Source organism: Thyridium curvatum (genome assembly GCF_004353045.1).
Source record: "Thyridium curvatum strain D216 chromosome Unknown NODE_94_length_151459_cov_88.394397, whole genome shotgun sequence".
Lineage (NCBI taxonomy): Eukaryota > Fungi > Ascomycota > Sordariomycetes > Thyridiales > Thyridiaceae > Thyridium > Thyridium curvatum.
In genome coordinates this window covers 92,108-106,076 of record NW_022156849.1, presented here as the reverse complement: position 1 = coordinate 106,076, position 13,969 = coordinate 92,108, and the positions used below count along the sequence as shown (strand labels likewise).

Here is a 13,969-nt window from a genome sequence, read left to right as displayed (position 1 = left end):
GACTTCTGGTTACGAAACGATGCTGATGAATACTGACGGTGCGTGTACACGATGATGACAGATATCGGCGATGTACAACGATGAAGTTGAGAGTTTGTGGGTGTACAGTCGGGGGAAGAAGACGACGACGCACGAATTAATGGACGATGTCGAGAGAAATGGCGCGGTGGGAGACGAATTTCACTGGACAGAGAAGAGATGCTTCTGTCGTCGAGGTGAGTGTCGACGTGAGTGTCGACGTGAGTGTCGAGGTGAGTGTTGAGGTGAGTGTCGAAGTGAGTGTCGACGTGAGTGTTGAAGTGAAGGTCAAGGGAGGTTTGGAGAGGTGAAGGTCAAGGGATGTTGAAGAGGCGAAGGTCAAGTCAGGATCGAAGTGAGAGGTAAAGTGAGTCAGGTCTGAGGGAGTTGTCCAAGGTCAGTTGATCGAATCAGGATGCCTAAATTGCTCAAATCCGCTTACAACCTGGAAGTCCCCAACAGTTGAAGATGGGCAAGCTCTGCAGATGTCACGGTGTCCTCGTGACTTGATGTTCCCCCCGGATACCCGCGAAGTACTACCAACACACCAGACCTCGGTCTCGAACTGCGACCGACGAGATGGATGGAGGCAGGCCGAAGATGAAGCGTCTACCGGAGATCGAATCCAGAGTTCGTGATTACCGCTGGACGAAGGTTGCGTGGGTGGTGGAAGTCGACGCAAAGTCCAGAGAGAGTCGAGGAGTGGTGGTGATGGGTGGTAGACCGAAAGAGGAAAGTTGATACAGGCAGGGATCAGGCGAGGGTTCGAATTTATTGCGTCCTGACCAATGAGGCCACCCCCAAAGAGGGACTGTTTTCTTTTCCAGTTGGATAAGTGACTTGTTGCGACTGGCGTCACCGACCGAGGGGGACGGACTGGTGACAAGGGGACTGAAGATGCTGGTGGATGGATGAATGGCCAGTGTGGAGATATCAACCAGAGATAAAGGAGCAGGTGGGTGGCTTCAAGTCACCGAGTTTTCTGCCAAAGATAGGATATTACAGGTCTACAGGTCCTGATTTGTGGTGTCGAGTAGGTGTCTTTGCGCTTTTATTTTTCTTCCGAGGGTGCTTCAACAGCATCGAGTTTGAGCAGATGCCTGGGCTTTTATGTTCACCAGGGCGGCGCTGGCCTCCTTTCTCCTTTTGAGAAGGAATGAGTACATATAAGATCCACAGCGATCCCATGGACACCATCGCTTCAATGTGGCACTGTCGTTCTCCGGTGTCGTTCTCCGGAAATCATCAAATGCAGGTATATGCAGTAGTTGGTAGTGCCGCCTTGGGTAGGCAGCAGGGAGCAACCCGGGTAGGGAGCATGTTTATGATTTACGTCCACGACAGAGAGAAGCCAGCCGAGGCTTGTCAACGCTGCAAGACAAGGACTTTGTTGAAATTAGAAAGCTAAAGCTTCACTGACGACTGGTTTCGCGGGAACAAGGCACAACGCTGCTTTGATTAGGTATGGTGGAAAATATCGTGATAATGTACACTGCCCATCGCCCTTTTCGACACCCTTTCGCAAGTCTGTCAGCACACCACCCCAAACCAAAAAAACACTGTCCTTGAACGACACCTTTGCTTCCTTCTCGCCAGAGAGACCGTTGTGTGCAGCGTTTGTAATCTCCGACTAGCTAATGCACTCCGCGCACGTCCGATCCCTGCAGGACGGACCCAACCGATTCCAGTCCGGAATATCCTATGATACCTCCTCGACCATCTTCCTTCCAAAGGGTCCAGAGCCACCAGGAACAAATACTCTTCCGATAGGAGCCTCGAGGATCTCCCCGGGGACGGCGATACGACTGCCCTCCTTGCTGCTGATCCAGCGCACAAACAGCGGGTCAGGCCTCGTCGACTCGACATCGGGGGTCTCATTGCCTGCCAGGCCAGCACCCTTCTTGGTGGTCTTGGGAGCCTGGCGCTTGAGGAGCTTGTTGATAGTTTCGGTCTAGGCAAGTTATTGTTAGGTCCTCTGCTCGCTCAATGCTATCCAGGTGTGTCTGTGAGCCTTACCTTGACCTCTTCGTTACGCTTTTCGCTGAGGTTGCGACGGCGGCGAGCCATCTCTGCCCGCCTCATGCTCAGCTCCTCTGCAGTGAAAACCTTCTTGACTTGGACCTCTACAGCAGAGATAGCTTGTCAGTAACAGCCCAGGCACAAGTATCGAGGGGGACCATCTTACCATCGGACAGCTTCATGTACTGTTGGGGTTCGTCCTCGAACCTGGCTCTTTGCCGTTTGGTCATCTTGGCCAGGTCGGGAGTTTCGGCTCGGCTGCCATCATCGTCGCTATCGATCTCCTCCACTTCGCCCTCGGCGTCCTCCTCCTCCACCTCGACATCTTCGCCTTCGGCATCCACGTCGTCGTCCTCCTCTTCGACCTCCTCCTCTTCTTCCTCTTCCTCCTCTTCGTCTTCTTCGCCTTCGGCATCCTCTTCACCGCCAACTCGGACAGTGTCATTAATCTCCTCCTCTACATCGCTCTCGAGCTCGCTGAGCTCATCATCGTCGTCGTCGTCATCGGCGACAACGATGTTTCTTGGCGCAGCTCTTGAGGTGCCCTTGGTGGGGGTGTCCTTGGATTTGCTGGCTGCACTCCTTGAAGGCTTGGTGATCTTGATGGCCGGAGCCGGGGTGACATCCATGTCAACGTCGCCATCGGCATCGGCGGCGGCGTCATCGTCTTCACCCTCGGCGTCGACTTCCATGTCGTCCACCTCGCCGTCGGCGTCCTCTTCGCCTTCGGCATCATCCATCTCTTCGTCCTCCTCGTCCTCCTCACCGTCATCATCTCCGACGCGAATCTCGTCCTGCTCCTCTTCCTCTTCCTCTTCTTCCTCCTCTTCGTCTTCCTCATCCTCGTCCTCGCTAGACTCTACATACCTCTTCTTAGTGGCTCGCGCTGAGCGCCGGCCGCCATACTGGTCGCGCTTGCTGGCTGCGGCCTGACGGCCGGTGGCTTGGCGCAGCTTGGACGCCGGTACCTTGACGGTGAGGTGCATGTGTGGCGAGTCTGCAGAGGGAGAGTCTGCCGCTGAGCGGCGGGACCTGGATGAAGACATGAGGGCGTTGTCTCTGTCGGCCATGTCAGTGATGGCCTCAGTGGCCCGCTGAGCGGCGGAACGACGCGGTCGCGATGCCATGATCGCGGCTCTGGTGGTTGTGCGATGGGTGAAGGTGTGTGGCAGTCAATAGCAGAGGCGGGGATGAGGTACGGGGTGCGAGGTTGCTTAGGTGAGCAAGGGTGGTGAGTGGTGTTTATGAGGGGTTACAAGGCTTTCGAGACGTCCCAACGAGTGGCTTTGATGAGTATGACAACGGGATGAACGGGTATTTCTTAGGGCCAGTTGCGCCAACCACGGAGCCGCGTGCGTGTGTGAGCTGGTACGTAGATTGGTGGCGGAGAAGGGGATCCAGACCAAGAGGCCAGGCCAGTAGCGGCGCGGCGCCTTGCAGCTCTGTCGAACGGGGAAATCTTGATAGGCACTCGCTTGATTCCTTGCGTGCCTCATACAATCTGTTGCCTCCGAACCCTGGCGCAAGTGGCGCAGCCTCCCGACGCGATGGATAAGAGGACGGGATGGGAGTGGAACAAAGCCTTATAAAGCAAATTGGTACGAATGAGATGAAAGAGTAAAATGTGCGAGTCTGTTCTTTTACTTGGGGTGTTGGTGTTGAATCAATCTTCATGTGGTGAAAGTGCAGGCAGGGAAGACGGAAGGCGACCTGCAGAAGGATGAGGTGTTGCAACCAACCAAACTCAGATAAGTGGGTAAGAATTGGCATCCATGGAAGGATTCCTTTGAGGCCTTGTGTGCAGATGGTAATATAGAGAGGAAAAAGGAAGCGGGAAGTGTCAACTCACAATTGAGACTGGCGTGGCTTTGTCCGAACTCAAGACAAGTTTCTTCTTCTCGATTGGGTATTGGTGGCGCTTTCTTGGCTCGTTTTGGGCGCCGTGGCTTGTCCGCCGACACGAGGATGCTCTATGGCGAGTTATTCTCGAGATTGCTCGTTTTTTGCGCGCCGTGTCGGGTGCGCTTGCATGCCTCGCTCCTCTCGCGTTCAATTGCTTGTGTCCGTCTTGCTCTCAAGCTCGTTGGCTGTCTTCTGTGGTGTCAGCCCTGCCTGCCAATTTTTCCCCCTTGCCGTGTTCGACAGCAGCAAGCCGGGACCAACCAGGGGTGCACGCTCGACAGGTGTGTGGGGTCCCTGCTAAGGTACCGCGGTACCTTTGTACATCGAGGGCTGTTTTAGTTGGACTCACACCTGAAATGTGGTTCCTCACTGTCCAACCCCAGCTTTTGCCCAGTATGCTTTTAGCTGCTGATCCACTACAAACACCATGCCGAGGTCGTTTCATACGCCGGCTTCAACATCCACCCTCTTCCCTCCATTTGATGTCATTTGATACGTCCCATAACTAATCACACGCCTGGCAGAGCCTGAAGAATCCTCACCCTACGGGAGACACTTCTATTTGGAACTGCATACTCGAAGAGCTATTCGCACACTCTCGACCGTGCAGAGGTGGACGCGACCTTCGTTGCGCTCGTCGTGTCTACCATGTCCGACTCGTCCTCCTTGGGGAAGGCTACCCCGGACTCTGCCACCTCGGCATCGGCTGCTTCTACCCAACAGAGCACCGTCGAGCAGGCGAGGAAATTCCTGCAAGATGACGAAGTGCGACAGGCGACTAGAGAGAGGAAGGTTGAATTCCTGAAGAGTAAAGGAATCGACGAGGCGCACATCAGCCAGCTGCTGGCCGAGGAAGAGTCCAGCGAGACTGCAACAAAGGTAGCCCAGGACTACTGCAGATATCTGTTGCACATGAACAATGGTGTTAACTCACTCTATAGGCACAGTCAGATTCAGGAACAGACAAGCCATCACAAGTTGCGCGCAGCACAGATTCCCCGACATCCCCATCAAACCCAGTCTCCGAAACCAAATCAGACCGCCCTCCTATTGTCACCTACCCCGAGTTCCTCACCAAGCCTGCAAAGCCGCCACCGCTTATTACCGTCGACCGCTTCCTCAACACGCTCTACGGCTTTGCCGGCCTCTCCACCCTCGTCTACGGTACCAGCAAGGTTATCCTGGCCCCCATGGTCGAGGCCTTGACAGAGGCCCGTGTTGATCTACACTCTACTACCGCCGACAATCTCTCCAAAGTCATCGAGAAACTCGAAAGCACTGTCTCTGAGGTGCCCTCTTTTGCTCCTGCTGACAGACTCCAAATTGGCGTCGGCAGAACAGCTGAGGATGACGACACCACCCGGAGCGTAGCTAGCAGCTACGACGACCCGTCCGAGCTGTTCCACCGCGATATCGGCGTCCAGACTTCTCCGCCCGCCACTCCCGCGCCGGAGCCCTTCTACCCCGGCGCCGATAGCAGCGAAGCGCAGTCGCCGACGGCCAGACAATCGGCACGCCTGGCAGAGCTGGTCGCGTCCATGAAGACTGTGAGCGAGGGCTTCGTTAGCCAGAGCGAGGACTATGGCGACGTCACGGTGCTCGTCGACCAGTTGAGAGGAGAGATCGACAAGATCTCCACGGCGGCCCTAACCGCCGACTACGGCTCTACGGCCAGCTACTCTTTCTATGGCAGCGCCGGGCGCAATGAGCCGGATGACGAGATCAAGCAGGCCAAGGAGAACATTAGGCGGGTCAAGGGGGTGTTGCTCAGCACGAGGAATTTCCCCATGTCAACCAGGTAAAAGTGGTTACTCTTGTGGGAAGCGTATGGCGTACGGAAGGGTATTACTGGTCTTCATACAGCTCGAGTCTGCCGTTATGCTGTAGATCTGGTTTTCAATGGACTTTATTTCTAGCATGGATAACTGATACGGATTTGCGTGTTGAGGGACAATAGGGAGTGATGTGAGCGCTAACAATCAACTGGCTGCTCTGAAGCTTGGTTCATGAGCGTCTGCTCAACCATGGTTTAATATGTCAAGATGTACAAGAGCAGAATAAGAACATCTACAAGATTGCTTGCGAAGCTGAAATAGTAGCAATATGAGAAGCAATTGCCAATGTGGCATTCATTGAACAGTATTGAGACGAACGAACAATGCTCGGTTAGATGCATGTGGATGGCTTTGAAACAATCACACCCTGGCAGGCAATGGGATATCGCTTAGGTGCATATCTGAATAGCGCGGGGCTTTTGGTGCCTTAGGCGCACCACAGTGCACTGCCAATCACGTCCGAAATCCAATCGCGCATCCAATCTGCGGACGCGACCGTTATTTACCACCCACCCACCACTCTGGAGATATCGTCGCATCGTCCTCGATCTCCTCCATTACCAACTCGTGTCAATCGATCCTACCTGACTGGTTGCCACTCATGGACAGTCCAGACAACAATGCGACAGCCTCTCCAGGCCCAGATGCCGACTCTCGCCGCCGCTCTGGACGCGTCGTGAAGGTGCCCCAGAAGTTCGCCCCCGATGCTATCGCGAGCTCGAAGCGCAAGCGTGGCGCCGACCACGATGAGGACGACGGAGATCTCGAGAATGACGAGATTGATGCTGACGGTCAAGTGAGCGACGATGAGGCCGACGAAGACGACGAGGACGCAGACGAACACGGCGCGCGATCCAAACGGAAGCGGCCGGCGCAGGGTAAAAAGACCAAGAAGCCTGCGCTCAAGAAGCCAAAGATCAACGGCTCAGCGCCCGCTGGCTCACATGCTGCCCGGCTGCCCAGCAGGCCGAAGAAGCCGGCGCGCGTTGCCGTTGCTGGCGAAGGCGATGGACTATACGGTATGCTACCCCGCCGCGGTTTTGGATACCCTTGCACTCGTACTGACAGGGCGTCATTCCGCGCAGCTGATGTCTTCGGGTCCGGTGACACTGCCGACGATGTCGCTGGCCGATGGTACACGAAATACCAGAATGACCATACCGGGGCGGTGACCGACCTGGTCAATTGTGTGCTCCTCGCTGCTGGCTGTGACCAGCAGGTAACGGAAGATGATATCAATGATCCCGACAATTGTAACAATCGTCTGACCGAACTGCAAAGTCTCTATGAAGAGGTAAAGCACTCTGAATTGGACAATCTATGTTGTTTGTATCTCCAATACTAACCCGTCATCTTAGCAACAAATCACTGAGTACCCCCTGATCTCTCGGGATAAATCTGCCAAGGGCTTCCGCGATCTGCTTGTCAGCTTCTTCCGATCTCTCATCAATGTTTTCCACGAGACCGATTTGCTGTACACCGACCCTCCTCTGATGGAGAACATTGTGCGTTGGGTGGCATCCATGTCATCGGCCACCCTTCGGCCGTTCCGCCACACCGCCACTACTGTCGCATTGTCAATGCAGTATGCTCTGGTCGAAGTTGCCGGCATCTTAGACGAGCGAATCACCAAATTGACCCAACAAATCGAGGGCGAGAAGAGTCGTCAGGGCAAGAGGAAAGATAAATCGAGCAAGGACAGGCTCGCTGCCATTCAAAAGAACTTGGATGACGCGAATCAGAACCGGGAATTGTGTGGTGAGCAGATCAAGGAGCTGTTCGATGTCGTGTTCGTGCATCGGTATCGCGATGTCGACCCCAAGATCCGTACTGAGTGTGTCGAGGCCCTCGGCAATTGGATCTGGATTCTGCCCACGGTGTTCATGGAGCCCCAGTACCTTCGTTACCTGGGCTGGATGCTCTCTGATATTGTCTCAGCAACACGTATGGAGGTTCTGAAACAACTATCAAGAGTGTTCAAGCGAGATGCCCAAAAGCTCGGTCACTTCATCGACCGCTTCAGGCCACGTCTGATCGAAATGGCCACCAAGGACGCCGATGTCAGCGTCCGGGTGAACGCCATCTCCGTCATTGAAAACCTGCGCGCTACTGGTATGCTTGAGCCGGACGAGCTCGATGCCATTGGCAAACTGATCTTCGATGCGGAACTGCGCGTGCGCAAGGCGGTGGTGGGCTTCTTTGCCGAGTGTGTCGACGATGCAGTGGAGAGCAAGATTGAGGATCTTGGTGGTGAGGAAGCTGTGCAGGAGCTTTCTATTGACGACGAGACGTACGATTCTCCACGGCGAGACTGGATCAACATCAAATGTCTTGCCGAGATACTGGCTGCATATGAGGCGCAGCTAGAAGAAGAGCAACCCGACGAAACAGTCAGGGGCCTCGAAGCCGCCACCGATCTTTTGGGCTCGGGTCTGCCGGAGAACAGGGTTTCTCTTGCATCCCAAGTTCTGTACGACAAGATTGACGAGGTCAACAACTGGGAGATTCTAGCCGGTTACCTCCTTTATGACCACAGTGTTAGCACCAAGTCTCGGTCAAAGTCTAAGGGACAGTCAGCAGAGGCAAGCTTCAAAAAGGCCGTTGCACCGTCGGGTCCCGAAGAGACGATTCTTCTCGAGATTCTCGCAGCAGCTGTCAAGGTCAATCTGGCGCACAGCGCTGAGAGTGAGAAGCACAGGCGAAAGGGAGGCCGCGTAGACGACCAGGATGCGGTTGAAAATCCGGGTGTGAGACTGGCAAGCGCCATCCCAGAACTCCTGAGCAAGTTCGGCGCAGACCCTACCACGGCTACTATCGTCCTGCGTCTCGAGCACTCGCTCGACTTGGACATCTTCCAGCAACTGAGGCAAGACTCCGCGACGTATGAGAGATTACTAGACGAGATTTGCACACAATTCAGTCGACACGGCGACAAGGACGTCATCACCGAGGCGACTGCTGCTCTCCTCCACGCCCGTCACTACGCGGAGCTCGAGGAGATCACAGACACCAAGATTAACACCCTGTGGGAGGACGCGATCAACTCGCTTAGGAATTTCGACAAGATTTGCGAGCTCTCAGTCCGGGGCAACTTGGACCTGGCTGCCGCAAACGAGCTGTCGACGATCCTGCTCAAGATCAGCCAGCTCTCGAGCGTGGCAGACTGCACCGAGATTCTCGAGGCCGAGGGTTCGTCGATCGACTCTAACTCATCCGCCATCGACGTGCTCGCTAGCACCGTGCACCGCGGCAAGTTTGAGCAGCCCGACGACGACCTCGATAATGTCGAGGACGAGATAACCGGCTACGCCATCAAGGCCTGCCAGTTCTACTTTATGTGGAAGATGCGCGCGATCCTCAAGGCCGTCGCGAGCGGCGACGCCATCCCCGACGAGGAGACGGACCGCCTCGTCGTGCTCGAGAAGAAGCTCCAGACCAACCTCATCCAGACCCTGTCCTCACGGGCCGTCAACGACGACCTGCGGCTCTTCGCCACGGGCTCCCTCTGCGACCTGTCGGTGCTCTTCGGCTCCCTCCGCCGCGAGCTCGACCACCAGGTCGTCAACGCGGACCGGTACCGCGCCCTGCGCGCCCTCGTCCTCGAGATCCCCGCCGGGCTCGTCGGCGAGCTCATCTCCATCTTCAACGGCGCCGAGCGCGCCTACGCGCGCCGCGCCAAGAAGACGCTCAACGAGCTGGCCGAGGACGAGGACCCGCTCGACGACGACGAGCTCTCGGACGACGAGGACGGCCGCGAGGAGGACGAGGACGAGGCCGGCCTCACGGCCGAGGAGCGCCGCGCCGCCGAGCTGCGCGCCGAGAAGGCGCTCTGCGAGCTCAGCGCCAAGTACGTGCTCGCCGTCCTGGCGCGCATGGTCGGCGGCGACGACGCCAAGCTGCGGCGGCGCATGCTGCGCAACCACAACCGGCTCGGCAACAACTACCGCGAGATCGTGGCGTACCTCGACGAGCGCAGGCTGCGCGAGCTGGCCGAGGGCAAGGCCAAGAAGTCGAGGGCCGCGGCGGCGAGGAGGGCCGCGGCCAAGGGGCCTGCGGGGGGACCCGCGGCCGAGGCGCAGCGCAAGACGGCCGTCAGCGAGGAGATTGTCGTGGGCGGGGACGACGAGGACCAGGACCAGGACCAGGACATGGGGTTGAATGACCCCTTTGGCGAGGAGGAGGAGGAGCAGGCCGAGGAGGGCACGGAGGAGGACCTGCGGAGGCGGGAGCTGCTTGATGACCCTGGCGTCGAGGAGCCGGAGAGCAGCGATGAGGAGGGCCGCGGTGCGGATGACGACTCTGTTATTGGGGACTAAATTGGGGACTTTTGTTTTCTCTTATTGAAGGCAGGGAAGGGAGGGAATTCGGGGGTTGTATATCAGGCAAGCGGGTCGATGCCTGTTTTTGGGGTCCCCCCCTTCCACGTCCATCTTTTGTACTGGGCTTCTTCTTTTTTACTTCTTCGCTCGAAGATACGTACGTTCACACGCTGCTGACCAAAAGGGGGTTGGGCGATATTGTGGGCGCTGGACGGTCGGTGTCTTGTTGGAACGAGAGGCAGGCAGGGCTTTATTCTCGGGAGTTGGGGAGGGTAGGGGGAAAGGGTATAAGTTGTTTTCGTACATTACATGCTCGTACTCTCTTGGCACAATGAAAGTGGTCTCGTGATGATTCTCTCCTTGACAATCTGTAGTCTCAGTTCTGCTCGTGTGTGATGGAAGAAGAGGTTTAAAGATTAACATGAAGTCTAGGCTTGGAAAACATTTGGAGGGTATATCGAAATCACAACGCTATGCTGCTCGATAAAGAAGCTAGCCTTTAATCATGCCACGCCCATTACAAGTCTCTATCCACATCTTCATGGATTAACCCGCGATCTTGGTACCAAACAGACCAAACACCCTCTCCCACTTGTGCTTCCCGTCGCCGACATTCGCCTCCTGCTCACTCTCGGCCTTGACCTTGACCCCGTACTGCTGGATGCAGCATGTAAACGCCTTATTCCGCGCCTGCGAGCTCATCGGGCGCACCGCCGCGTCGTCATCTTCTCCCTCCTCTTCGTCGGGCTGGCCGCCCTTCTCCATCTCCTTGGCTTTCCTTTGCGGCGACGCCTCGACGTCCGAGGACGCGTCGACGGGCGGCGGCCTCAGCAGGACGTTGCGCTTCCTGGCCGCCTCCTGCCTCTGGCGGGCCCCGGCCTTCTTCTCCTCGAGGTCGCCCCACAGCGTGAACATCTTCTCGCGCAGGGCCGCCAGGGTCCGCTCGTCGTAGCGGAGGTTGCTGGCGTCGAGGCCCGTGAGCAGCTGCGCCGCGCTGTTGTCGACGACGACCCACAGCGAGGCGGGCCGTGGCCCGTCGTCGCCATCCGGTACTGGGGCCGCGTCCTGCAGCCGCAGGGCGAAGCGCCACTCCCAGATCCTCCTGGAGCGGGACCGGCGGCGGCTGCCCTCCGTGTCCGAGCCGCCCGAGGACGAGGAGTCGCCCTCCCAGTCGGAGAGCATGTCGAACTCGGTCGGGACGCGCCCGACCGCAAAGTTCTCCAGCCTGTCCGGGAGGAAGTCGACGACGCGGACGTGCGCTCGGTAGTTTGCGTTGATGAAGGGGAGCCGGAGCTTGTGCTCCTGGCCGTCCAGCGTGGTCTCGTGGTACACGGGTTTCAGGACGCTGGAGAGGAGTGACGCCCGTTGCTTGTGGTGCTCACATCTCACTGCGTATGTTTGTTAGAGAGAGGTTCCGTCATGAAAAGGAATGTTGGTATCAAAGGGGCTCACCGTGGGCATTGAGGTCGATCTGCGGTTCTTGGCTCTCTGTTTCTTCCGTCTCCTGCTCCTTTGGCTTGGTGGTACAGGCTTTGGCTGCGAATTTGGCATCCCGTTCTTTTTTTCTGCGTGATTTCGCATTTTCCTTCTTTGTGGGCTGCTCGTTCTCTGCCTTTCGCTTCCTGCCCTGGCCCTGGCATTCTTCTTTCAATGCGCGGACCTGTGCTTTCTTGGTGACCTCGTACTCGAGTTTCCTGCGTACGGCGTCCTTGAGCAGCGGGCTGACGTTTTCCGCGTCTCCCTCCGATCTCAGTACTGTCACTTGAATCTTTTGCTCATATGCGTTCTCGTCGCCGCGCAGGAACCCTTCGAGGTTGTTGCCATTCTTGCCGAACTTGATGTGGACGTTTCTCAGCGAGAGCCAGCTTCCCTCCTTCACAGACTGATCGACTGTGCTGGCGTGGGAGTCAAAGCAGGTGACCTGCATAGACCTCTGGCCATAGGGGCCGGTCCATTCCTTTTTGGTGCCGACGGAGAAGTGACCTAGATAGCCGTACTCGTCACCGTCCCGCTCCAGGAGCTCGCCCCCCTTGTAGGAGAAGCTGTAGAAGGCAGGATTCTCGGTGTAATCTGTCACCCAAAGGGTCGCTTTATCTCCATAGAGGTAGGGCTCCCTGACGACCTGGACGATGAGATCACAGAAGGTCATGTCACGCACATCGGCCAAGGTGCTGAACTTGGACTTGATGTTCCTTGACCTGGACTTTGCCTCTTCGAGACTGTGCTGGAGGGGAATGTACGATGGATCAATGCGGTGAAGGAGGCGAGAGACATAGTTGTGCTCGTCTACAGTGGGTTCCCTGGAAGGCTGCTTGTTGCCGCTGGTGATGAGGGCGGGCTCGGCAGAGTTGGGCGGCTTGGGGATGCGAGGCCCAGAGTACACGAAAATGCCCGTCCTGCGGTTGCAAATCAGGGAGTACTCGCCGTTGTAGTGTTGGACCTATGGGTGCATGTCAGTGGGCGCTCTAAGACGAGGCTCGATCCTTGACAGTCCTACTTTGGCAGCGACGATGAGAACCACATCGTTTGCATTGTCGATCTGAGGCATCTCTTCCTCAGAAGGGCGAAATATGACAAACTTGACTCTCCCGTTGTGTTGACAAGACGCATCAAAGAGAGTAAGGGTCATCTTGTAGTCTGTACCAATGGTTAGCGAGGGGCTCTGGTCAGGAAGCTGTTCTCCATCAAGGCGGAGCACTGCATCATACCTGTGCCCTTGGTCTTGATGGGAGACTGTACGTCCGAGACGAGGCCCACAGCGTTGACTATGCGGTCACGGGAGAGCTTCCCATCGAAAATATCGTTCAACTCAACAACTCCGGCCGGGACAGACCTGAGCCTTTGCGATGAAGGTGGCACAGAGCCGGAGCCGGAGGGCTTCGTTAAGGGCATGGCCGCTGCTTGTAAGCCGTGTACGGCTTCAGACGGGTTGGTGTTGCTCAGCTTGAGAGGTGAGTATATCCCCAATGGCGATGTTCGTGTGTGGATGCGACCATCCTTCTTCGAGAAGCAGTCTTAATTCTGTCAAATTCTCATGCTGGTTGGGCAGTACGTGATACGGTGTGGGAAGCAGCCGCCTTGTGAGACGCGTCGATAGCTTCAGGTGTAACGCGCGCCTACCAAGGGCCCCTATTACTTTGCCTTTTGCGCCCTAGACCTTTGACGCGGTAGCATGTGAGGGTTGGCGGCGCACGGACCATCCATCCTCTTTTCTTTTGCGCATGCATGGCGGGGTTTCAGGCTTGACCGTCGCATGGCCTGAGGCCGTCATCCAATGCACTGCACTGAACTTTCAGAGGACAGAGGGAGGCAGATCGAGTCATTTTGACTCGTCGCTCGAGATCTCGAGTCAATGCGCACTGTGTTGAGAAAGGGCTGGCAGACTCGAAGAGCTGAAAGGCGCTACTCGACTCAGGGCGCTCACCAGCACAATAGCGGGATTGGGGTCATTGACAGCCCTGGAACTCGTGGATAGTCAAGGTGAATTGCTACCTACCTACCTGCTACTGCCTCCAGCTTTACCTAAGGCAGGACGGAATGCTTCTATTGCCTGTAATGCAGGATGTGCTCCCTGCACCCCAAGTACCATTCACACCTGGGTTTCTCACTATTCAACAGGCTCAACTCCGGCCATGTCCGTCCTTTTTACTTGGATGTTCTTGTTTGGCGAGCTTGTGTGCGTACTACCATATCTTTTTGCTCTGGTGTGGACATGTTGGGAGTTGGGATGATGCGAACCAGCCAAAAACAGCGGTGGTAACAAGCAGAGGCCGAAGGACAGAGGCCCTTCCCCACACAGTGTCCAGTCACTGTCTCCCTGGAGGAGCATGACTCCGGGGGTCTCATCAAACGTGCACTGCCTGTAAAGAAGCGCCA

The 13,969-nt window shown here is 56.5% G+C and overlaps 3 protein-coding genes across 3 annotated transcripts; 1 reads left to right on the top strand and 2 right to left on the bottom strand.

Moving 5' to 3' along the window:
• Positions 1–1,717: 1,717 nt before the first annotated feature.
• E0L32_010948 (uncharacterized protein) lies at positions 1,718–3,164 on the bottom strand (the record flags this gene model as incomplete). The annotated part of the gene is made up of 3 exons (XM_031133622.1): positions 1,718–1,969; positions 2,035–2,141; positions 2,204–3,164. The coding sequence occupies 3 exons, from the start codon at positions 3,162–3,164 to the stop codon at positions 1,718–1,720; spliced, it is 1,320 nt and encodes a 439-aa protein (XP_030988858.1).
• A 1,423-nt stretch (positions 3,165–4,587) lies between these two features.
• Positions 4,588–10,090, top strand: E0L32_010947 (uncharacterized protein; the record flags this gene model as incomplete). The annotated part of the gene is made up of 4 exons (XM_031133621.1): positions 4,588–4,818; positions 4,881–5,737; positions 6,384–7,068; positions 7,133–10,090. 4 exons carry the CDS (start codon positions 4,588–4,590, stop codon positions 10,088–10,090), a joined length of 4,731 nt encoding a protein of 1,576 aa, XP_030988857.1.
• A 549-nt stretch (positions 10,091–10,639) lies between these two features.
• On the bottom strand, positions 10,640–12,985 carry E0L32_010946 (uncharacterized protein; the record flags this gene model as incomplete). The annotated part of the gene is made up of 4 exons (XM_031133620.1): positions 10,640–11,481; positions 11,546–12,533; positions 12,591–12,730; positions 12,802–12,985. The coding sequence occupies 4 exons, from the start codon at positions 12,983–12,985 to the stop codon at positions 10,640–10,642; spliced, it is 2,154 nt and encodes a 717-aa protein (XP_030988856.1).
• Between the last annotated feature and the right edge of the window lie 984 nt (positions 12,986–13,969).